Below are 26,724 nucleotides of genomic sequence, written 5' to 3' on the forward strand. Positions count from 1 at the left end.
AGGAACCAGAGTCATCTGGTACGCATGTGTTACAGAACTATGAGGACCAATTAACTGATAGACAGGGTTTCTGTGGAGGAACACAACACTTCTGGTGAATTAAAACAGGCCATTTTTCCGAAAGGGCAACTGCCAAAAGTTGGTACAAAGGTGACATATTTGCCTGAAGGGTCTAGTCAATGGAAGGATGCAACTGTCATGAAAGTATAAACATTGGTTGAATGTACAGCATTCAGAGGAAGGAGTCAAGACAATGGATTGGGAAAACGAAGTTCAAAAATGGAGGACACAGAAACGCAGTGCCAGTTCAGATAGTACATCGGATAGTGAACAGGTCCGCAGGAAAAGGTCAAGAACTATTGAAAGGACATCCCACAGCAGAAGGGAAAGATCAAGCAGTCGCAGTACAGAACGAGATACCAGGCGGGAGAGGGGACGTAGTTTGTCAAGATCTCGGAACATGAGTAAGACTACGAATACTAATAGGAGTAGAAGCCCACAAGCACGTGAGATTTTGGTGGCTTCAAATAAATTAAATGAAAAAGTTATTAAAGAAGCTAAACAGCAAGAATTGCATAGTTGGGAGTGAATTTGGGGTATACACGGAAGTACCGGATAGGGGACAAAGAGCTCTGTCCCACAGATGGATTTGCACGGAAAAGGTTCTTCCGGATGGAACTTATAAGGCAAAGGCCAGGCTCGTGGCAAGGGGATTTGAAGAAAACTTAGACGATCAGGATTTAAGGGTAGATTCACCTACAGCAGGAAAGGTTATTTTAAAGATCGTCTTGGCTCTATTAGCCACAAAGGCATGGGAATGCAAATCTATAGATATAAAAGCTGCCTTTTTGCAGGGGCACCAGCTCCAGAGAGACATTTTTCTCCGTCCTCCTAAAGAAGCAGCTAACACAGAAGGGGTACTCTGGAAGTTGAACAAATGTGTATATGGATTAAATGATGCAGCTAGAGTCTGGTATTTTTCAGTAAGGTCAGTTTTGTTAAAGTTAGGCTGTTGCCAGTTGAAAGCAGATCCTGCAATGTTTTACTGGCATTATAAAGGAAATCTTTCTGGCATTTTTATGATGCATGTCGATGATTTTTTGTGGGGTGGGACTAGTGATTTTGAAGCTATTGTAATCTCTGGTTTGAGGAAAGAATTCAGGGTTGGAAGTCAGGCTTCCGGTGCATTTAAATATATTGGACTGGAAATTGGACAGACTAAATTAGGGGCAACTTTACGTTAGCAATCTTATTTGGAAAGCATCACCCCAATAGCAATTAGTCATGGAAGAGTTTCACAAAAAGACGCAATGGTTTCAAAGATAGAAAAAGAGCAACTACGAAGTTTAATTGGCCAACTGACTAGACCAGACATGAGTTTTGATCTCCTAGAGTAGAGTACAAAAATGAATGATCCCAAAGTGGAAGACATAATAAGAGCAAATAAAGCGTTGGCTAAACTAAAAATGCAAGAGAGTGTGTTTTGAAGTACCCGGTTTTAGGTGACCTTAAGCACTTGAAACTCATAGTTTATAGTGATGCGTCCTACGCAAATTTATGTGATGGGGTTTCAAGCGCAGGAGGTTTTATAATTTTCCTTTTGGGGAACAATGGTAAATGTTGCCCCCTTGTGTGGGAAACAAAGAAAATAAGGAGTGGTAAAAAGCACTTGGCTGCTGAGATGTTAAGCCTTGTAGAGGTGGTGGATATGGCTTTTTATACAAGTATGATATTGACAGAAATTTTGGGATTAGGGGATTTGGGTAATACAGCTATTGACTGTCACATTGACAATAAATCCCTGTGGGAAAATGTGCACTCTACAAAAAGTGTCAATGAAAAGAGGTTACGGATAGACATCGCAAGTTTGAAGCAGATGTTGGACAGAGGGGAAATAACAAAAATTAAATGGGTCGACAGGAGCTATCAACTGTCAGACTGTTTTATGAAAAGAGGGGCGAGTTCACAGAAACTTTTGGATATTGTTAATGAAGGGTGCTATTTTCTGTGACTGTTTTTTTTCCTTTCTCATCCAAACAAAAAAAAAGAAAAGGGGGGGGGGGACATCATGTGTGTTTTTGAGTTTCTTGAAATTTTGTTTTCACCTAATTTATTTTTTTTCTCCAAGGGGAGACTGTTAAGTAATGGGTTAAGAGACATTGCAATTAGTTGTCTCATTTATGTTAAGTATCCATTAATTGACACTGATATGTAAAGGGGCTTCAGGTGGCCTTTGTCAAGTGGTGTGCTGTTAAAGAGTTTTGTGCAGAGGCTGTGGAAGTGAAATAAATGGTGTTTGGTGAAAAGGAACAAGAACTTTAGACTCTTCATTTCACAGCAACTAAAACGTCTAACATAGAATGCAGTGGATCCCCGCACAGTGAGTAAATTAGAGATAGACAGATTTTTAATTAGTAATGGGTTGAAGGGTTATGGAAAAAGGGCAGGAAAGTGGAGTTGAGGCTAAGTTGAGATCAGCCATGATTGTATTGATTAGTGGAGTAGGCTCGAGGGGGTGAATTCCCTAATCCTATAGTTCTCATCTTATGTAATAATGTTTCCAGAACTTATTAAATACATGAGCACTTAATACTGCATGAGCACAGCATCTTAAAAAAAAAAAGACAGGTCATGGTGTTATTTTTGTTAAGTAACTGGGTCCAGGCTTTCAACAGTCTGCCAGCCTTTTGATCTGCAGATTAGCCAAGATGTCAAAGCTTTATCCTAGGCTAATCTGATTAAACAGGAGAGAATTTAGAGGCGAGCTTTTCCCAGTGTCCTGGCCAATATGTTTTCATCAACCAATGTCACTAAAGGAGATTATCTGATTAACTGGCCACTTAGTGTTCCGAAGGAGAGGCATTTTATTTGAAGCATAAACTCAGTTTCTCTCTCCATAGATGCTGCCAAACCTGCTGAGTTTTTCCAGCAACATTGTTTTAATTTCAGATTTTCAGCATCCGCAGCATTTTGCTTCAATTTATTACAATTTGCAGCTATATTTCTTGCATTTCGACCAAGTACATTAACTGTAAAACAATTTTGAAAATTTTGAAAGTGTGAAAGGTGCTACACAATTAAAGTTCCTTCATTATTTTCGGGAAAGTAGTGAACCTTTCTGTGCACATTACACTGATGACTCCAAGTTGCAGATTGCTGCACTTATCATACGGACAAATAAAGTCATGGCATGTGGTAAGTAATCAAAAATGGTTCCAGTGTTTTACAAACTCATCTCAAAATAGAATCTGATCCAGGAAAATAATTTTGCAAACAGCTTCCATCTGAATTCATCACTGATCACTGCTGTTTAATTTCTCTTGTGGCTCAGTGTTTTTAAACTTTTAAAATAGTTCTTAATCCCAGTCTTCCTCCCTCAAATCTTCTGAGAAATGGGAGGAGTACTTCCCCACCCTATCATCGTAACCCCTCATGGCCAATTCACCCAACCTGCACATCTTTGGGCTGTGGGAGGAAACCACAGCACCCAGAGGAAACCCACTCAGGCACAGGGAGAACGTGTAAACTCCACATAGACAGTCACCAAAGGCCAGCATTGAACCCGGATCTCTGACACTGCAAGGCAGCAGGTATTAGCAGAGGGAAGTACAGCGGAGCTGCTGATTGGCTGTTGCAGGGGCAATTTGCATACGTGTATTGTGGTCACCGTAACTTGAAGGTGTACCTGTGCAAGAGACCCTAGCTGTTCAAGTGAAGACAAGCATCCAGCAGAGGGCAGTAGAGCGGAGCTGCTGATTGGCTGCTGCGGGAGAAATTTGCAGACGTGTATTGTGGTCACCGTAACTTGAAGGTGCAACTGTGCAAGAGACCCTAGCTGTTCAAGTTAAGACAAGCATCCAGCAGAGGGCAGTAGAGAGGAGTGGCTGGTTGGCTGTTGCGGGGGAAATTTGCAAACGTGCATTGTGCTCGAGGGCAGGTAGAAGTAGAAAGAAGTTGAACCATGATGTCACAGCCTGCAGCTAAGTGACTGACTGATGACTGGCAAGTAGTTTCTCTTTTCCCTGAGGTGTTATCATGCAGGGCGCAGTGGTTGATGAGTGAGTGCTTGCTGAGAAGGGGAGTAAATTTTTTAAAAACTTAACTGTACGGAGTTTCCAGCTGAATCTAGTCGGAGTGAGGACAGAGCGACTGCTGGGTAAGTAGTAAAGATTTAAATTGTTTGCGCAGGCCCGTAACAGCTAATTGCTGTTTTCGTGTGGGACGCAGTGGTTGCTGGTTAAGTGTTTTATTTTTACCTGTATTTAAGTTGGGCAGTTTATCAACCCGAGACACCCTTCCACCTCCTTTAACCTAAGAGGTAGAGTGAATAACAGGTAAGCTCTTTCTTTCTTTTGCTTTTTTTTTTTTAAATCTAGAGGGGTTGGCAGGGAAGGCAGTGCAATGTTCATCCTGTAGATTGTTTGAGGTGTGGGACGCCGCCAGTGTCCCTGCTGATTTCATCTGTGGGAAGTGCACCCATCTCCAGCTCCTCAGAACCGCGTTAGGGAACTGGAGCTGCATGAACTTCGGATCATTCGGGAGGCAGAGGTGGTTATAGATAGAAGCTTCAGGGATGTAGTTACTCCGAAAAATAAAGATAGATGGGTGATGGTGAGAGTGGCTGGGAGGAAGCAGTCAGTACAGGGATCCCCTGTGGTCATTCATTCCCCTTAGTAACAAGTATACCGCTTTGGATACTGTTGGGGGGGGGGGGGGAAGACTTAACAGGGGTAAGCCATGGGTACAGGTCTCTGGCACAGAGTCTGTCCCTGTTGCTCAGAAGGGAAGGGGGGAGAGGAGTAGAGCATTAGTCATTGGAGACTGCATAGTTAGGGGGATAGATAGGAGATTCTGTAGGAACGAGAGAGACGCGCGGTTGGTGTGTTGTCTCCCAGGTGCCAGGGTCCGGGATGTCTCGAATCGTGTTTTTGTGATCCTTAAGGGGGAGGGGGAGCAGCCCCAAGTCATGGTCCACATAGGTACCAACGACATAGGTAGGAAAAGGGATAGGGATGTAAGGCAGGAATTCAGGGAGCTAGGGTGGAAACTTAGATCTAGGACAAACAGAGTTATTATCTCTGGGTTGTTACCCGTGCCACTTGCTAGCGAGACGAGGAATAGGGAGAGAGAGAGGAGTTGAACATGTGGCTACAGGAATGGTGCAGGAGGGAGGGTTTCAGATTTCTGGATAATTGGGGCTCATTCTGGGATTGGTGGGACCTCTACAAGCGGGATGGTCTACACCTGGACCAGAGGGGTACCAATATCCTGGGGGGGAAATTTGCTAATGCTCTTCGGGAGGGTTTAAACTAGTCCAGCAGGGGATTGGGAACCTGAATTGTAGCTCCAGTATACAGGAGGTTGAGAGTAGTGAGGTCATGAGTAACGTTTTAAAGTTGCAGGAGTGTACCGGCAGGCAGGAAGGTGGTTTAAAGTGGGTCTTCTTCAATGCCAAGAGCATCCGGAATAAGGTGGGTGAACCTGCAGCATGGCGACTTTGATGTTGTGGCCATTTCGGAGACATGGATAGAGCAGGGACAGGAATGATTGTTGCAGGTGCCGGGGTTTAGATATTTCAGTAAGCTCAGGGAAGGTGGTAAAAGAGGGGGAGGGGTGGCATTGTTAGTCAAGGACAGTATTACGGTGGCAGAAAGGACGTTTGAGGAGGACTCGTCTACTAAGGTAGTATGGGCTGAGGTTCGAAACAGGAAAGGTCACCCTGTTAGGGGTTTTCTATAGGCCTCCGAAAAGTTCCAGAGATGTAGAGGAAAGGATTGCAAAGATGATTCTGGATAGGAGCGAAAGCAACAGGGTAGTTGTTATGGGGGACTTTAACTTTCCAAATATTGACTGGAAACGCTTTGTTCTAGTACTTTAGATAGGTCCGCTTTTGTCCAATGTGTGCAGGAGGGTTTCCTGACAAAGTATGTAGATAGGCCAATGAGAGGCGAGGCCATATTAGATTTAGTACTGGGTAATGAACCAGGACAGGTGTTAGATTTGGAGTTGGTGAGCACTTTGGTGATAGTGACCACAATTCGATTACGTTTACTTTAGTGATGGAAAGGGATAGATATATACCGCAGGGCAAGAGTTATATCTGGGGGAAAGGCAATTATGATGCGACGAGGCAAGACTTAGGATGCATCGGATGGAGAGGAAAACTGCAGGGGATGGGCACAATGGAAATGTGGAGCTTGTTCAAGGAACAGCTACTGCGGGTCCTTGATAAGTATGTACCTGTCAGGCAGGGAGGAAGTGGTCGAGCAAGGGAACCGTGGTTTACTAAAGCAGTCGAGGAAGAAGGAGGCTTATGTAAAGATGAGACGTGAAGGTTCAGTTAGGGCGCTCGAGAGTTACACGTTAGCTAGGAAGGACCTAAAGAGAGAGCTAAGAGCCAGGAGGGGCATGAGAAGTCTTTGGCAGGTAGGATCAAGGATAACCCTAAAGCTTTCTATAGATATGTCAGGAATAAAAGAATGACTAGGGTAAGAGTAGGGCCAGTCAAGGACAGTAGTGGGAAGTTGTGTGTGGTCCCGAGGAGATAGGAGAGGTGCTAAATGAATATTTTGTTGTCAGTATTCACACAAGAAAAAGACAATGTTGTCGAGAAAAATACTGAGATTCAGGCTACTAGACTAGAAGGGCTTGAGGTTCATAAGGAGGAGGGGTTAGCAAATCTGGAAAGTGTGAAAATAGATAAGTCCCCAGGGCCAGATGGGATTTATCCTAGGATTCTCTGGGAAGCTAGGGAGGAGATTGCTCAGCCTTTGGCTTTGATCTTTAAGTCATCTTTGTCTACAGGAATAGTGCCAGAAGACTGGAGGATAGCAAATGTTATCCCCTTGTTCAAGAAGGGGAGTAGAGAAAACCCCGGTAACTATAGACCAGTGAGCCTTACTTCTGTTGTGGGCAAAGTCTTGGAAAGGTTTATCAGAGATAGGATCTGGAAAGAAATAACTTGATTAGAGATAGTCAACACGGTTTTGTGAAGGTTAGGTTGTGCCTCACAAACCTTATTGAGTTCTTTGAGAAGGTGACCAAACAGGTGGATGAGGGTAAAGCAGTTGATGTAGTGTATATGGATTTCAGTAAAACGTTTGATAAGGTTCCCCACGGTAGGCTACTGCAGAAAATACAGAGGCATGGGATTCAGGGTGATTTAGCAATTTGGATCAGAAATTGGCTAGCTGGAAGAAGACAAAGGGTGGTGGTTGATGGGAAATGTTCAGACTGGAGTCCAGTTACTAGTGGTGTACCACAAGGATCTGTTTTGGGGCACGGCTGTTTGTCATTTTTATAAATGACCTGGAGGAGGGCGTAGAAGAATGGGTGAGTAAATTTGCAGATGACACTAAAGTCGGTGGAGTTGTGGACAATGCGGAAGGATGTTACAAGTTACAGAGGGACATAGATAAGCTGCAGCGTTGGGCTGAGAGGTGGCAAATGGAATTTAATGCAGAAAAGAGAGAGGTGATTCATTTTGGAAGGAATAACAGAAAGAGAGTACTGGGCTAATGGTAAGATTCTTGGTAGTGTGGATGAGCGCGGTGTCCATGTACATATATCCCTGAAAGTTGCTACCCAGGTTGAGAGGGTTGTTAAGAAGGCGTACGGTGTGTTAGCTTTTATTGGTAGAGGGATTGAGTTTCGGAGCCATGAGGTCATGGTGCAGCTGTACAAAACTCTGGTGCGGCCGCATTTGGAGTATTGCGTGCAATTTTGGTCGCCGCATTATAGTAAGGATGTGGAAGCATTGGAAAGGGTGCAGAGGAGATTTACCAGAATGGTGCCTGGTATGGAGGAAAAATCTTATGAGGGAAGGCTGAGGGACTTGAGGCGGTTTTCGTTAGAGAGAAGAAGGTTAAGAGGTGACTTAATTGAGGCATACAAGATGATCAGAGGATTAGATAGGGTGGACAGTGAGAGCATTTTTCTTCGGATGGTGATGTTTGGCATGAGGGGTCATAGCTTTAAATTGACAGGAGATAGGTATAGGACAGATGTCAGAGGTAGGTTCTTTACTCAGAGAGTAGTAAGGGCATGGAATGCCCTGCCTGCAACAGTAGTGGACTCGCCAACACCAAGGGCATTCAAATAGTCATTGGATAAACATATGGACGATAAGGGAATAGTGTAGATGGGCTTTAGAGTGGTTTCACAGGTCGCTGCAAGACCGAGGGCTATGTCTATCTATTACAATTCCTGACCTGGCCCCAACAGAGGCTAGGATACTGGACCGAAACCCCAATATTTTAGTTTATTTTAAGACTGTGCAGAAAAAACGATTTGCTCCAGGAGTAATTGCATGCAAAACTAGGGCTTTGGTATTTCGAAAACAAAAACGTTTAATAATATATTATATTTTAACTTCACTCCCAAAAAGAACAGCTTACAAATACTCCTTAACACGCTGTCTCATTAAACGACAAGAAACATACAGCTCTTAATCCATCTTAAAATTAGCAGGGCATAGAGCAATACTTGCTTTATAAAACAGATCTGGCTCTGGTTGGAACCCCTTCAGACTCTGGTTGAATATCTTCAAATAGCTACTTCATTGTTTCAGTCTCTTCCTCGTCTTTCAACAAGACTGCTCTGCTTCAAAATATTACTCTTAATTTTTAAATGATCCGACTGATCCAAGTCAGACAGATCAGAATTCAGCTCCTCTCTCTCCAAGCGTCTCCAAACTCCCTGCCCCTCTGCCTTTTCGGGCTCTACCCAGCAATGACCTCATCCCTACAAGAACATAGAACAATACAGCGCAGTACAGGCCCTTCGGCCCATGATGTTGCACCAAAACAAAAGCCATCTAACCTACACTATGCCATTATCATCCATATGTTTATCCAATAAACTTTTAAATGCCCTCAATGTTGGCGAGTTCACTACTGTAGCAGGTAGGGCATTCCACGGCCTCACTACTCTTTGCGTAAAGAACCTACCTCTGACCTCTGTCCTATATCTATTACCCCTCAGTTTAAAGCTATGTCCCCTCGTGCCAGCCATATTCATCCGCGGGAGAAGGCTCTCACTGTCCACCCTATCCAACCCCCTGATCATTTTGTATGCCTCTATTAAGTCTCCTCTTAACCTTCTTCTCTCCAACGAAAACAACCTCAAGTCCATCAGCCTTTCCTCATAAGATTTTCCCTCCATACCAGGCAACATCCTGGTAAATCTCCTCTGCACCCGCTCCAAAGCCTCCACGTCCTTCCTATAATGCGGTGACCAGTACTGTACGCAATACTCCAAATGCGGCCGTACCAGAGTTCTGTACAGCTGCAACATGACCTCCCGACTCCGGAACTCAATCCCTCTACCAATAAAGGCCAACACTCCATAGGCCTTCTTCACAACCCTATCAACCTGGGTGGCAACTTTCAGGGATCTATGTACATGGACACCTAGATCCCTCTGCTCATCCACACTTTCAAGAACTTTACCATTAGCCAAATATTCCGCATTCCTGTTATTCCTTCCAAAGTGAATCACCTCACACTTCTCTACATTAAACTCCATTTGCCACCTCTCAGCCCAGCTCTGCAGCTTATCTATATCCCTCTGTAACCTGCTACATCCTTCCACACTATCGACAACACCACCGACTTTAGTATCGTCTGCAAATTTACTCACCCACCCTTCTGCGCCTTCCTCTAGGTCAATGATAAAAATGACAAACAGCAACGGCCCCAGAACAGATCCTTGTGGTACTCCACTTGTGACTGTACTCCATCCTGAACATTTCCCATCAACCACCACCCTCTGTCTTCTTTCAGCTAGCCAATTTCTGATCCACATCTCTAAATCACCCTCAATCCCCAGCCTCCGTATTTTTTGCAATAGCCTACCGTGGGGAACCTTATCAAACGCTTTGCTGAAATCCATATACACCACATCAACTGCTCTACCCTCGTCTACCTGTTCAGTCACCTTCTCAAAGAACTCAATAAGGTTTGTGAGGCATGACCTACCCTTCACAAAGCCATGCTGACTATCCCTGATCATATTATTCCTCTCTAGATGATTATAAATCTTGTCTCTTATAATCCCCTCCAAGACTTTACCCACTACAGACGTGAGGCTCACCGGTCTATAGTTGCCGGGGTTGTCTCTGCTCCCCTTTTTAAACAAAGGGACCACATTTGCTGTCCTCCAGTCCTCTGGCACTATTCCTGTAGCCAATGATGACATAAAAATCAAAGCCAAAGGTCCAGCAATCTCTTCCCTGGCCTCCCAGAGAATCCTTGGATAAATCCCATCAGGTCCCAGGGACTTATCTATTTTCAGCCTGTCCAGAATTGCCAACACCTCTTCCTTACGTACCTCAATGCCATCTATTCTATTAGCCTGGGGCTCAGCATACTCCTCCACAACATTATCTTTTTCCTGAGTGAATACTGACGAAAAATATTCATTTAGTATCTCGCCTATCTCTTCAGACTCCACACACAATTTCCCATCCCTGTCCTCGACTGGTCCTACTCTTTCCCTAGTCATTCGCTTATTCCTGACATACCTATAGAAAGCTTTTGGGTTTTCCTTGATCCTTCCTGCCAAATACTTCTCATGTCCCCTCCTTGCTCGTCTTAGCTCTCTCTTTAGATCCTTCCTCGCTACCTTGTAACTATCCATCGCCCCAACCGAAACTTCACACTTCATCTTCACATAGGCCCCCTTCTTCCTCTTAACAAGAGATTCCACTTCCTTGGTAAACCACGGTTCCCTCGCTCGACGCCTTCCTCCCTGTCTGACCGGTACATACTTATCAAGAACACGCAGTAGCTGATCCTTGAACAAGCCCCACTTATCCAGTGTGCCCAACACTTGCAGCCTACTTCTCCACCTTATCCCCCCCAAGTCACGTCTAATGGCATCATAATTGCCCTTCCCCCAGCTATAACTCTTGTCCTGCGGTGTATACTTATCCCTTTCCATCATTAACGTAAACGTCACCGAATTGTGGTCACTGTCCCCAAAGTGCTCTCCTACCTCCAAATCCAACACCTGGCCTGGTTCATTACCCAAAACCAAATCCAACGTGGCCTCGCCTCTTGTTGGCCTGTCAACATATTGTTTCAGGAAACCCTCCTGCACACACTGTACAAAAAACGACCCATCTATTGTACTCGAACTATATCTTTTCCAGTCAATGTTGAAAAGCAAACCATCTCGGCAGGCTGCAAAAGTACCCAGGGCCTTCCCCAGTCAAAACAGAATCCTCTGGTCAATTTGACCCGCTTTTTCTGTGCATAACAAAATCCTTTTTAAAAATATGGCCATTGTAGTCAAACACACTATATCCCTCTTAGCCGTAACTTGTCCCAATATTTCTAAAATCTTCAAAATCTTCCAATCGTCACACGGTGCTAACCACTGTGCCGATCTGTTGTCCATTCCATTAATCATATTCCTCTTTACCCACCTCTTGATCTATTTTCTTAACTATTCCATACAATGTTCCTTGCAATTCTTTTTTTTTATATAAATTTAAAGTACCCAATTATTTTTTTTCCAATTAAGGGGCAATTTAGTGTGTCCCATCCACCTACCCTGCACATCTTTGGGGGCAAATCCCACGCAAACACGGGGAGAATGTGCAAACTCCGCACAGACAATGACCCAGAGTCGGGATTGAACCTGGGACCTCGGCACAGTGAGGCAGCAGTGCTAACCACTGCGCCACCGTGCTCTGCCCTTCCTTACAATTCTTCAGTAACAACTTTATGTTCATCATGATCAGCCTCACCACATCTTTAGTGCTGGTTTAAAGATCCTCTCATCAATTAGACAGCCAATTGTCTTTTTTATTTTTATTTTAGAGTACCCAATTCTTTTTTTTTTCCAATTAAGGGGCAATTTAGCATGGCCAATCTACCTACGCTGCATTTCTTTGGGTTTGTGGGGGTGAGACCCACGCAGACATGGGGAGAATGTGCAAACTCCACACGGACAGTGACCCGGGGCTGGGATTGAATCCGGGTCCTCATCGCGTGAGGCAGCAGTGCTAACCACTGCGCCACCGTGCCGCCTCTTTGTTCAGCTAATTGTCAACATTACCTTCCTTTGCATTTCATTTTAATTGCATTTGCATTTCGTTCTGTCCCACATTTCATTTTAATCTTTTTCATATATTTACAAGTTATCTATTTTCCACACTCACATTCCAACAATGAAAGATTCCATCACAATACTTTATTTAAAAAGGCAATTTTACGACTGATTTGTCATGCCGTCAGCTAAATCAGCTGGTCCTAGACAAAACCTATAATTGAGATAGCATTATAACTGAACTCTCTAATAAGGGAATAAGCATATTCAACATGTAATTCTGTGATCAAATTATTTCTTTCCCCATCACTGCCCCCTCTTTTTCTGCCCCATGTTAATAATTTATTTCTCTCTTTCCATTCAAAATATTCAACTGATAGGAGACACTATATTTGGTTGAGTTTCCATAGCCCTAAACTCAGTCTGATCCTGTCTTCATCATAAAATCACGCACGTGCACTTTCCAATAGTTACAAAATGCTTGATTAGAAATGGCAGAGAAACATATTCCATTTATTAAAATGAAGTGTGGACATTATCCATTTATTAAAATAGGTGGACATTATTGATTAGCCATGTTTATTTAATTCCAATTAGAACTATTGTGCGCGTCAGGTACTCCATTAATCCCATTATGTCCTTGTCATCCACTGTAACTAACGCATTGCAGAAAATTGGATTAGCAGGATAGGAGTATCACAGCTAATTTTTTTCCCAAATGTTAATTTCCTAGTAAACCACACAGAAGGTGCGAATAATCAACCGCAGGATCCCAAACAAATGGCAAAAACCATGCACGTGTGTGCACTGTTTAATACACGCACATAAATAAAATGCAATTTCAGGTAAACAGAATGGTGCTAACCTTTACAAACCAGAAATAGCCCAGAATAAATTACTGGTATATGCAGAGTTAGATTATCTGAACACGAATTGTCAGCAGTAGAACAAGTCAAGGTTTCAGTACCTCTGTGCTCAGAAGATCTTTTAAAAATTCTTTCACAAGAGTATAGGTGGCACAGGATAGACCAGCATTTATTGGCTATTCCTAACTGCCCTCAAGAAGTTGGTGGTAAGCGGTCTTCTTAAACTGCTACAGTCCACGTGGTGTAGGTGCACCCACAACACTGTTAGGAAGGGAGTACCAGGATGTTGACCATGAAGGAACAGTGATATAGTCCCAAGCCAAGATGGTGAATGGCTTGGGGAAGAACTTGCAGGTCGTGGTGTTTTCATGTATTAGCAGTCAGATGTTTGGAAGGTGTTGTCTAAGAAGCCTTGGTGAGTTACTGCATTGCATCTCATAGATAGTACACACTGCTTCCATTAAGCATCAAGTGATGGAGGGAGTATATGTTTATGGTGGTGGACAGGGTGCCAATTAAGTGGGCTGCTTTGCCTTAGATAATGTTGAGCTTCTTGAGTATTGTTGAAAGTGCACACATCCAGGCAAGTGGATAGTATACAAATCACACTCCTGACTTGAGCCTTGTAAATGGTGGACAGGCTTAAGAGAGTCAGGAGAAGAGTTACGCCCTGCAGGATTCTTAAACTTTGATATTCTCTTGTAGATACATGGCTGGATTCTCCAGTCCCTCGGCTGCGTGTTTCTTGGCAACACATCTTTTCTGGTGGCGGGATTCTCTACTCCCACCACTTGTAAATAGGATGTCCCATTGAAGCCACTCCACACCGCCGGGAAACCCACGGGCAATGATGAGCTGACAGCAGGAACAGAGAATCCAAACAGCTGGAGAATTCTGACCACAGTATTAATATGGCTAGTCCAGTTCAGTTTCTGGTCAATGGTAGCCCCAAGGTGTTGATGGTGGAGGATTCAGCATTGGTAATACCATTGAATGTCAAGAGCAGATGGTCAAGTTCTCTTTCATCGGTGATGGTCATTGTCTGATATATGTGCAAAGTGAACCTCACCGGTCACTTATCAGCCCAAACTGAATTTTGTCTTGCTGCATATAGGCATGGAGTGCTTTAGTATCGGAGTCATGAATGGTGCTGAACATTGTACAACCATCCACGAACATCCCCACTTCTGACCTTATGAAGGAGGGAACGTAATTGATGAAGCAGCTGAAGATAGTTGGGCTTAAGAAATTACCCTGAGGAACTCCTGCATCTTGGTTGGCAAGATGTATCTAGTAGTGTGCCACAGGGATCAGTGCTAGGGCCTCAAGATGACTTGGATGGAGGCATTGAAGGTACAGTTGCTAAATTTGCTGATGACACAATGATAGGTAAGATAGTATGTGAAGAGGACACAAGGAAGCTATAAAGGGACATAGGTTAAGTGAGTCAGCAAAGATCTGGAAAATGGGGTATAATGTGGGAAATTGTGAAGTTGTCCCTTTTAGCAGGAATAATAAAAAAAGCATATTATCTAAATGGTGAGAGATTGCAGAGGGGAGATCTAGGGGTCCTGGTGCGTGAATGACTAAAGGCTGGTATGCAGGTCCAGCAAGTAGTTCAGAAATGTAATAATTACTATAATTTGTGAGGGGAATGGAATACAAAAGCAGGGAGGTTATGCCTCAATTACAAAGGACATTGGCGAGACCACATCTAGGCCACAGTATTAGTTCCTTATTTAAGGATATAAATGTGTTGGAAGCAGTCCAGAGAAGTTTACTAAACTAATACCTGGAATGGGTGGGTTGTCTTATGAGGAAAGGATAGAAAAAGACTAGTTTAGTATCTGCTGGAGTTTAGAAGAGTAAGAGGTGATTTGATTGAAACATACAAGATCCTGTGGGGTCTTAACAAGGTGGATTTGGAGTGGATGTTTCTTCTTGTGGGAGAATTTAGTACTGGGGCTCCGGCCTAAAAATAAGGGGTCGCATATTTAGGACGAATGGAAATGAGGAATCTTTTTTTTTCCCCCGGAGGATTGCGAGTTTTTGGAACTCTTCCTCAAATGGCAGTGGAAGCAAGGTCTTTGAATATTTTTAGGCTGAGCTAGATAGTGTTTTGATGAGCAAGAGGGTGAAAAGTTATTGGGGTAGTCAGGAATATGTAGTTGAAGTCACAATCAGATCAATCATGAGCAGCACAAGCTCCAAGGGCCAACTGCCTACTCTTGCTACTAATTCATACATTCAGATGACTGGAGATGATTGACCTCCAACAACCACAACCATCTTTCTTTGCACCCTTCTCAGCACCCCCGGCCATGTCGTCCTGAACCCTAGCCTGCACTGAGTCTATCCTGCACCAAGCGACCCGCCCCATGCCCATTCCGCACCTGGTGTGCTATTGTTCCTCCAGCCCCCCCCCCACCGTGGGCCCCGCCCTAAGCCCAGCAGTGTTGACCTGCCCCACCCCCCCTCTTTTGACCATACGAATCCAGCCATTATATGTTGCTTTCTGAACTGATAAACCAATAGAACCTTACAATTGGAAAGCCAACAGAAATTTTGCTTGCAAATTAATCCGCAATGGAAAGAACTTCCTGAAATTCCAGGTGCGATCAATAAAGTTGTAGTCATAAAATTCATGTGCACAATGAATTTGTTTAAAGAACTTATTAAAAATAAAAATGGTTAGAGCAACTTAGTAATATAGTGGGATGTTATGCAATAATTTGTTGAAAATATTTCTAACAAATTCTGTAAGGAATCGGTGTATTTCTTCTGATGAGGGCAGCAATGGTATCAAACGAGGAATGATAAAGTAAGTTATTCAATATAAACTAATACTCTGAAACAAGTGTACAATTTTAGTGGTCACAATGCAAAAATTGAAAATATTGCATTAGTAACTGGCCATCCCCAAGCTTAATTATGGAACAACAATAATTTATCCACATCCTGCCTTTTATACAAGTGGCCAAGAAATGTTTCTTTGCCATGAGTATTCTTTTTCCACTCTATTTCTGTTTCACCTAGTTTTTCTCTCCTTTGCATAATTTCCTTATCAAGTGCCCAAGCCTATAAACTGACCATCAATGGGGCTGCTAGCTGCTGCACCACCTTGCCTGCAAGCATAGAATTCAAGCAGTTGACATGATTGGAATATGAACACAAGCCAAATTTAAAACAACATTCCAATCTGCTTCAGGGGTGGGTGTTCTGCTTCAGGGGCGGGCGTTCAGGGTGGTCCATGCTGTTCAGTGAACCACTGCTATCATGCAACATAACTAATGCTCATGGTAATATTGATTTGAGTTTTCTGGGGCTATAAGGTGCCCAGGGTCTCTGGTGCAGAGAAAATAAAACATTCCTTGGAACTTCAGGCAGATCATTTGGCAGGATAATATTTCTCTCAAGTTGCAGAAAAGAGGCGTTCCCATTCAGTCAACTTGAAGATGTGCAGTGTTCAGTAAAGGCAATTTGGAGTTCAAACGTCAACGCCAGTATCACTGAAGGGAAAGGCTGAGAGCGCCATAACATTTGGCAAGCTGCCAAGGCAACTTATTTTTGAGTAAAAGATTTTAAAATGTATTCTTTAAAAGGTACATTTCTATATTTACACATTACAGAGTATCAAAATAATAAATACCAATATCTTAAAAATATATCAATATCTCATACCTGGTACCATAAGCAAATTCACAAAAAGTAGCCCGTTTGGTCAGATATATTTGTACGCCATTGAACAGAAACTGGTGAAGTTCGGTGCCCAAAAGCATAATTAAGGCCTTGAATTACATTCTACAGGAGAAAATGGATCACCTTGTTGGGTCAAAATGTTGAAGTCTTCATTGAACAATTTTATGCAATGCTTAAAATAATGGATGAAATCTACAAACACTCCTGTACTTTTCAGGCTTGTAGATTAAAGAGGTAATCTCACTATTAGTTTTCCTCCATTTTTCACATCAGAGAAGCTAATTGCTAATTTATATGTAACATCACTTTATGTTGAATTAGTAGCTATGCTCAAAACACGTCTATTTAGCTGCTCAAGTTAATATAATGATTTAAAATCTGCTCAAACGATGGTATGTATGAACATGTCACAATGCTTCCGAGATGGCTACACATTTTTTCAAAAATCACGTAACACTTACCGAAAAGGACCCAATAAGGGCAGCTGCATTTGCCTGTTTCTTCTGATCACAACCTGTATAGTGAACTATTTTCTTCCTTCCCATGGTAAATGACTACAATAAAAAAAGAAAATGATCACATTGCAACTAAAGTTGGATGTCGCAAAAATAAATGGTGTTTGGAACACATTGCTTCACATTGACATTGCACGTGACAGCTTTGCTGAAAAGAAAGTTGCCTTTTCTGAACAATCTAGTCTAACAAGTCAATTTGCCATGATGTTGCACAAAGTAGTTTGGTGCAATAGGTAGCAAGTCTAGGTGGTGGCTGGAGGGGGGGGGGGGAAATAACTGGACCCGAGCCATGAGTATCAACTATAACTTGGTTGGTAGCATGCTTATCTCGGAGTCACACGATTCTCAGTTCGAGTCCCACAACAGGGCTCCCAAGTATAAAAATCAAGTCTGACACTCCAGTAGGGTTCTGAAGGAGCACTACACTATCATGGGTGTCACCTTTCCGAGGTAATGTTAAATGGAGTTCTGCTTGGGTGGATGCAAGAGTCCTGCTCTTTAAAATAGTGCCATGGGATGTTATCCCCAGTGTCCAGATCAATATTTATCCCTCAATCAACATTTTAAAGGCAGATTATCTGTTTATTATTATTTGTCAGAATTTGCTGTGCACATATTGGCCGCTGCATTTCCTACATTACAACAGTGACAACAAGTCATTTAAGTTGGCTGGAAGATGCTTTGAGGTGTCTGGTAGTTGTGGAAACCACTATATAAATGCAAGTCTTCCTTTCTTTCTTTACAGAGCATGTAATGCAGTCCCATGTTAGTCATACATAAATGTTGGAAATACTCAACAGGTCTGGCAGCATCAGTGGAGAGCATGCAGGGTTAACATGACCTCAACCTGTGTTTTTGCCAGGCCTGCTGAATATTTCCAGCATTTTTTTGTTTTTATTTCAGATTCCCAGCATCCGTAGTACTTTGCTTTTGGGATAAAGCCATACAATCTCGCCTCTTTTTTCCTACTGCACGACGTATTTGTATGCCTGCGTTTGAGTATGGTAGAATATGCATAGGCAGTGGCGCCATCATGGTTTAACAGCTGGCAATGTCTCCAAGCTGAGATGTGGGTGTGAGGATTCTAGCAGTGTAAAATGTGAAGCGATGAATGATGCGTGAGAGCCTTGATTGATAGAAACTGTTGGTAGGCGAGTGATAGGTGTGTAGAGCAGTTGGTAGGATATGGCATTGGAAGATAAATTTCTGACATTGACCAATCATGAGATAACTGAACTGCTTCATGTCCTCCGGGCTGGACCCCCATCATTGGGACAAAATGCACCTCCTCTTAAGAGGCGCAAGCTGGTTTGAAGTAGTGCTAATTCCCCTCCCCCCCCTCTAATTTTGCACACTCCTTGCTCAGATATTCAGCCACCCGACAACGCATGCTGCCTGCATCAGAACCAACGGATGCAGGTTAATCAAGCATCATGATCCTCAACACGGTTTACTGGTCTTAGAACTTTGCAGCCCCTATTTGTTTTGTAATCACTTTGTAGCTGGACTGTGCACTTATTACGGTGAATATTTGCAGCAAACAGACTGCTTTAGAAAGGTTCAGATGCAAGAAGGGTTGCTTTCCTGAAAAAAACCATTAATGATCACTGCTGGGTGGTACAGATGCCCTGTATCTAGTTACTCTATAATTAACTTTAGGATGAATGACACTCACACCAGACATCCACATTTCTGAATGAAGCTGCCAATTAATCCTCACTAGCATAATTTTGAACAGTATGTTCACAAGCCAATACCTACTTGAATATTACTGAAAAGGGAGAAATGTTGCTAAAGCTTTTCATTTTGCAATTACCAGGACAAACACAATAATACCAAATGATCACAACAATTTATACTACAGGAGAAAAGAGGTGTTGACTAATTGACCCTTATTAGCCGAGCCGTTGCCATGGAGAAGGCAACGGGGAACCATTCATTCAGCTTAACGCTATTAAATGTGTATATTTCAGACTTCTTTTCAATGTGTGGTTTGAAATCCAACATCAGGTTTAAAGCTGTTGCACCTCAGCACAGCTGGGCTATTTTACGCAAACATATCTAGTTACACATTGTCACATGGATATTGTTTTGCTAATCTCGCTCCAACACTTTTATGGAAACAAGCATCTTTGCAACATAGTCACTCTGCAAAACAGTGTATTCTCTCAAGAAATCATTCTGCAAATTTTAAGCACCCGAACATAAGCCAAGAATAAGTACTAAAATCCATTGGAATGCCTAGCAAACTAGTTTCCATCCTTTTATTCACTACACTATCCAATGTGGAGTTGTATCAATGTTCAGTAAGTTAATGTCAGCTGTTCCAGCAATCCGGAGAGGGTGCAGTCTGACCTTCCGTGTACACAAGTTTATTATTTTTTTTAAAGTACGCTCAATTTATTACAATCCCAGACCAGACCACAACAGTGCTTAGGATACTGGACTGAAACCCAATATTTTAGCTTATTTTTAAGACTGTGCGGAAAGAATGATTCACTCCAGGAGTGATTGCATGAAAAAAAAATGGGGCTTTGGTAATTCTAAAACAAAAAACTTTATTATGGATACAAAATTAAAATTTTAACTTCATACCCGAAAAGAACAGCTTACAATTAGCCCTTCACACTATACTCAATTTCCCATTAAACACTACTACTCAATTTCCCATTAAACACTAAAACAGCTCTCAATCGATCTTACAATCAGTGGGGCAGAGTAATACTTGCTCCTGTTTGAACGTCTTCAGACTCTGGCTGAATATCTTCAAAAGAAACTGGGTTCATCTGGCATGTTTCAGCTTCTTCCTTGTCCCTTGACAAGACTGTTCTGCTTTGCATATTATTGCTCTTTTATAACTATCCTGTGAGAGAATTGTGGACTCGCGCGCGGTCAGGCAGATCAGAATTCAGCTTCTCTTTCTCCTTAAAGCTTCTCCAAACTCACTGCCTCTCTGCATTCCTTGGCTCCACCCAGCAATGACCTCATCAATCCAGCCGAAAACAAATCATCTCTGCAAGCTGCAAAGCACATCAACTCCCTAGGGACTTCGGAGTCAAAACACATTCCTTTGGTCAATTTCACCATTTCCCGCTTTTAACCCTTCAATTGTCCCGATGTTTAGAAGCCAATACTCCTAAAATCCTCCATTCTTCACAAATTCCACAACTTCCAGAGTCCATATCATTCATCTAATTCTGGTTACAGAAGCATTATTAAATTTCAATCACAAGCGCCATGTTTTAACCTCACAGCTTTGCTGTAGTTGGTGCATCAGTGTTCCCAACATACATTTTAAATGCAGTTAAGCTCATGGACGTCGGCAGGCAAGAGTGCTTGCTGCTGTAACCAATTTGATATTAGGAACAGCATCAGCCTACTCATTTTGAAAATTAGTTGTGGGATGTCAGCGAGTTCCTGATCGTTTTACTACAATGACTGATAAATCACAATTGGAAAACATCCAGATAAAGACAGTTTCTTCTTAATGGTTTAGCTGATTCCAGATTCAATCCCTTCAAAGAACTGATGATATTGTGTATTCCAGATAGCTGACTGAAGAAAAAGAGCAATCGCTTTATCGCTCTTTCCAGGTCCCTCTTCACTTGTAACATGCAAACTGCCTTTGTTGCAAAGGAATCAATGTCTTCAACAGGAAAGGGATACAAAAAAGTATTAGCAAAAAAATGGGAGGTGAAAGTACAACTTGTGCTGTATTACATGGTACCAACTGAATGTTACGCTGATGGCCATCTACAGTACTCAAGCAAACAGGTAGGTGCACATTAGGCATTATGATTACAAATTCATAACACCCAACTGGCCTCAAGACACATCACCATGCAGCACCTTTTGGATCGTTCATTTCCATTTTTTAAGAATTAAACAAAAAGGTTCATTTCTAATTTGCTTACATTATGGGCAAGGCAAATGTTGTCTGAATCATTCATCATGCAGTCATCTCAAGATAAACATGGCACTTGATAATCATCCTAGATTTCCCAACTGCAAGACATTTTACAACATGGCTTAATGCAAATATTAATTTTGCCTAACATAGGATTAAAGCAATCCTGTTATCATTAAGCAATCCTCCAATTACGTCAGCATTTTTGTGAACACAAACAATTGCAACATTTTCAGAAATAATGCTTCATTTTGATGTGGATTAGCACTGCCCTAATGCCTGTTTAAGGGGATACAAAAATTAATTGTTCCCATGCTGCCAGGTTTTATTCTGCTGCAGATTTTGTAGCAAATAGAATGTCAAATTGTATTTCAGAGTTACTGAAAATTTCACACAATTAGCTACAGGATGAAAGCAAGAAGGGTATTCCTTTCTACTATTGTGCATTCTCTCCCACACCATGTATCTGTGAATTATTCTGTATTGACAGTTAGCTTAACACAGTCAGGAAATGGCTAGAATTTATAATTCAGAATAGAGCGATTAAAAATTTCTCATTGATCAGAGAGCCAGCATGGGTCTGTAAAAGTTACCGTTGACTGTGGTGTATAAGTCGACCCCACTTTATGATGTCAAAATGCATGTTTAGGCCGATACTCTGCGTACAAGTCAACTCCCCATTTTTCAGCCAACAAATGCATGTTCAGAGCTACACTTGCATTAGGAATTAGCCATGATTTTTCAGCTCAGAAATACATGTTTAGATTTATACTCACTACAGCATATTGAAAATTGCATTGTGCACTTTGTCAACTTAAGGCTACCATACACATGTACCAGCAGAGAGTCTAGAAGGGAAACAAATGAATCAATGTTTTAATAGCACATGCAGTTCTGATTGTAGGAACACAGGACATATAGGAGCAGGGGTAGGCTACTTGGCCCTTCAAGCTACTCTTGGATTCAATAAATTCATGGTTTATCTGGTTGTGGTCTCAGCTTCATCTTTGTCTGCCCCCCTCCCCCAAATAACCCTCTACTCCCTTGTTAATCAAATTTATTTGAATTTATTCAAAGCAGAGTTGACAAATGACCCAGCCTTCGCTGTTTCCAAGGAGGAAAATTCCACATATTAACTTCGAGGAAAAAAAATTATCCTAATCTCAAGTCTTAAAAGAGAGACCTGTTATTTATAAACTGTGTCATGAAGCACATTGATGCTCCCTGCAAGGGTATCCCAACTTGGAACACCAGTTCATGGGTGTGTTTACTTTTGCTTTTGTAATTAAGGACAATTTATTGAAGTAAAAACAAATACAAAAAGATTGAAAATTGCACTGTGCATTTTGTCCCCTCAAGGCCATCATGCCCATATGCCAGCAGAGGGAATAAAGTAATCAATTTTCCTAACAATATTTGCAGTTCCGATTCTCAAATGCTTTTTATTGAATTTTTCTGTTTCTTCCCAAGAACTTCTTTATAAGTCAGTGCATGGGATGATGCACACTGTCGACAAGAAGATGCACCAGAGTTAAGTCGCCCATGTCGAGCAGACAGTTTAAAGCCACTGACAAGCAAGAAAGGGTACACGGGTACACTGGCAAAAAGAATGAAGTACAAAACTAATTTCAAGTTAAAGTCATAACATTTGCTAACTTGTCAAAAAACTGTGCTGTAGCAAGGGAATTCAGTGTTAGTGAGAAATTGTGAGAATGGAAGGAGAAATCTACCCCGAAGACTATGTCCAAGATCAATTTCAAAGAACAAAGAAAAGTACAGCACAGGAACAGGCCCTTCAAGCCTGCGTCGACCATGCTGTCCGTCTAAACTAAAATCTTCTACACTTCCGGGATCCGTATCCCTCTATTCCCATCCTATTAATGTATAAAGAAAAAGGGGAACAGGGACCAGCATCCGGCCAGATCTTGAGAAATATGTATTGGAATGTGTCCTCAAAAATCATAAGTTACATCATTAAGGCAATGTGCATATACACACATAGGTGACCGAGGATGAATTTAAATCACTTTGCAAAGAAGAAGGATTTGACGAATTTTAAAACATGATGATTGTGATTCAAACTATTATTATAGAATTATTAAATAAAACTTGACACATTCATCCAATCTGAATAACAACCAGCTGCACCAAAACTGGTGGCTCACATTTTATACTCAGCAAATAAGTTGACTCCTGTTTTTGGGATGATTTTGCAAATCTTCAAAAGATCACACCAGCACAGGAATTAAGAGTAGGCCAATCAGCCTCTTGAGCCTTCTCTGTCATTTGATAATATCATGGTTGATCTGACTGTGGCCTCAAATGCACCTACCTGTTGGCCGCACCCGTCAATCACAAATCTGCCTAAAACCATTTTGAAGATATTTAATAACCCAAACTCTATTGCTCTCTGGGGGAGAGAATTCCCAGACTATAGACTCTGAAAAAGAAAATTGCTTCCTCATCTCAGTCTTAAATGGGAGAACTTGATTTTCCAGATTTCCCCATGAAAGAAAACATCCTTCCGGTATTTAACTTATCAAGTCCCCCCCCCCCCCCCCCCCCCCCCCCCCCCCCGCCCGCCCCACAGAATCTGATGTGTTTCACTAAATTATCCCTCATTCTTTTAAACTCCAATGGGTAACGGCTCAACCTTTCCTCCAAAGATAACTCTTTCATCCCAGGAATGGTCGAGTGAATTTGAATTTTCTCTGACCTGTTTCCAATGCAATTTTATCCTTTTTTAAATAGAGAGCAAAACTGCACACGGTGCTCCAGATGCGGCTTAAGATCCTATACAGCAACACTTCCCTAATTTTATACTTGAATCCTCTTGTAATAAATGCCATTTGCCTTCTTAATTACTTGCTGTACCTGATTACTCACTTTTTCTGATTCATGCACCAGGACACCCAGATCCCTCTGTACCAACACTCTCCATTTATACAATATGCCACTATTCTTTCTGCCAAAGTGGACAAGTTCACATATTTACGCCACCTGCCAATATTTTGCCCACTCACTTAACCTATCGAAAGAGCTTTGTAAACTCTATGCCCTTTGGATAACTCACATTCCTACCCATCCTGGTGTCATCAGCAAATTTAGCAACCATACATTTGGGCCCTTTATCCAAGTCATTAATCAAGATTGTAAATAGTTGAGGCTACAGCACAATCCCGATGGCATTCCACTAGTTACAGCTTACCATCCTGAAAATTACCCATTTACCCCTACCCTCCGCTTTGTTAGTTAACCAATCCTCAATACCTCCTGCACGAGATCTTACTTTATGTAATAACCTTTTGAGGTGGCACCTTATTAAATGCCTTTTTGAAATGTAGTACACCACATCCACAGGTTCACCATTATTCATCTTTCTGGTTCCTTCCTCAAAGAACCCTAATAAATTGGTTAAACACGACTTCCCTTTCACAAAACCATAATGACTCTACCTGATCACATTGTAATTTTTTTTAATGTCCTGTTATTACCGCCTTAGTGATGGATTCTAGCATTTTCCGTAGGGCGGTGTTCCGCTAAATGACCTATCATTCCCTGCTTTCTGTCTCCCCACTTTCCTGAATAGCAGCGTTCATTTGCGATTTTCCAATCCACTGGGACCTTGCCCAAGGCTAGGGAATTTTGGAAGATCGCAACTGACATACCTACTATCTTGGCAGCCATTCTTTTAAGACCCTAGGATACTCGCTGATGTCCCGGGTTCAATCCCGGCCCCAGGTCACTGCCCGCGTTTGCACATTCTCCCAGTGTCTGCGTGGGTCTCACCCCCACAACTCAAAGATGTGCAGAGTAAGTAAATTGGCCATGCTAAATTGCCCTTGGAAAAAAGAAATAATTGGGTACTATAAAAAGACCCCAGGATGCAGGCCATCAGGTCCAGGGACTTGTCAGCTTTTTGTTTTAACAATTTTCCCTGAATCTAACCGTTTTGAAGTTCCTCCCTCAATTTTACCTCTGGATTTTCAAATATTCTTAGGATGTTTTGAGTCTTTTACAATGAAGACAAATACAAAATAACCGTTCAACGCTTCTCCTATTTCCCAGTATTAATTCCCCAGACTTGCTCTCTAATGCTAATGCTGTGACTATCCATTTATATATTTCTAAGCAGCTTTCTCTCATTCTATTTTTCCCTCATTTTTAAGTCATTTGTTGCTGGTTTTGAAAATCTGTCCAATCTTCTGACCTGACTGATGACTAATCTTCACTGTATTTTTCTTTCAATTTGATATCAAGGTCAATTTAGATGCTGTAATCTATGTTGTTATGTCCATTGAATCAGATTGATCTTAATATTTTTTTGAAAAGCTAACTGATTAGTAGACAGGAGAAAGTTTAGGAATGATATTTATATGGGTTTCAAGAATGCACTTAATAAAGTCCCTCATAGGAGACTTGTTTGCTAGAGGTGAACCTCATGGAATTGGAAACATATTATTGACCTGATTAGGAAATTGGCCGTGAGGCAGAAGAGCAGGGATACTTTAATTGATTGGTACTTGTTAGAGGGAATAAGGAATATGGCAACAATTTATTAGGGCAGATAATGAGCATGATTTATTAAAGGATCTTTAGTGATTAAATGATTGCATCAAAAGGGAGCTAGGGAATCTATGCAATGTACTAAAGTGACTTCTAGAGGTATTTGAAACGATATAATTGTATTAGGAAAGGTTAAGTAAAATTCCACATTCAGGGTGAAAGACACCATCCAGCTAACATGCAAAGACTCATGGGCACCTCTAGTCAGATGCTTATGTGGTTAAATAACCAGCGAGATCAGTACATCTTAGACATCTTCAGGGTCCATATCAGTAGCTTGAATGTCTGGCAACCTCTGTATTACCTCAAGACCTGACAGCAGACAAAGCTATCAGTGCAAGGCCAAGCCTGGTGGCAACAAGAGATTAGGAGAGGCCTCTAAAGATAGAGAGGACAAATAATTCTGAGGATAACAGGCACCCTGCCTCATGAAAATCTGCCTGTTTTAGGTTTACTTTAAACAATTTGTAAAGTTGGAAATTAAGCAATGTACTGCCTATGTGACTTGCAATGTATAAATCTCTCATGGTTTTTCAGTTGGGTAGGGTCCTGCTTCAGGGACACTCAGAAGTAGTGCTGTCCCAATGCATTGGCAAAATAAACTATTGTTCTATGCCAAAGTCTGAAATTATTTTGTATAATAATCTGCTCTATAACAGCACTCTAATTAGCAGGGTGCGACTAGTGTTCCGTAAGGATGCGTTGGGCTTCAGCTATACACCATATTCACTGAGAACTTAGATGAAGGGATAGAAAGCCACAGATTGAAGTTTGGCAATGATACAAAGATAGGTAGCATTGTAAGCAGTGCAGATGGAAGCATAAAATTACAAAGAAATGTTGTACATGAAATGAATGGGTGTAAGCAGTGCAGATGGAAGCATTAAATTACAAAGAAATGTTGTACATGAAATGACACGGAAAATTACGGCAAATGGATGACAATGTAGACAAATATGAGGTCACCCACTTCAGATATATAAAGAATAGAAAGGGGGGGGGGGGGTACTTCCTAAATCTTCTGCTTCTTGTGATCACTTGCTAACGAATATGATTATCCACCTTAGAAACTCAGTGTCACGAGTTCTTGTGTGGCTGATGAGCCCGATCCCAGAGC

General features: G+C 41.9%; 1 protein-coding gene across 4 annotated transcripts in view; it reads right to left on the bottom strand.

The window, feature by feature from the left end:
• The window catches only part of LOC140429570 (dual specificity protein phosphatase CDC14A-like), a 206,064-nt gene that overhangs the window by 92,229 nt on the left and 87,111 nt on the right, over positions 1-26,724 (bottom strand). For all 4 annotated transcript variants that reach the window (XM_072516747.1, XM_072516748.1, XM_072516749.1 and 1 more), the window contains exon 4: positions 17,081-17,173. In XM_072516747.1, the coding sequence (XP_072372848.1) occupies positions 17,081-17,173 (93 nt within the window). The remainder of the gene's footprint in view (positions 1-17,080; positions 17,174-26,724) is intronic.

This window comes from Scyliorhinus torazame, chromosome 9 (genome assembly GCF_047496885.1).
Source record: "Scyliorhinus torazame isolate Kashiwa2021f chromosome 9, sScyTor2.1, whole genome shotgun sequence".
Classification (NCBI taxonomy): Eukaryota; Metazoa; Chordata; class Chondrichthyes; order Carcharhiniformes; family Scyliorhinidae; genus Scyliorhinus; species Scyliorhinus torazame.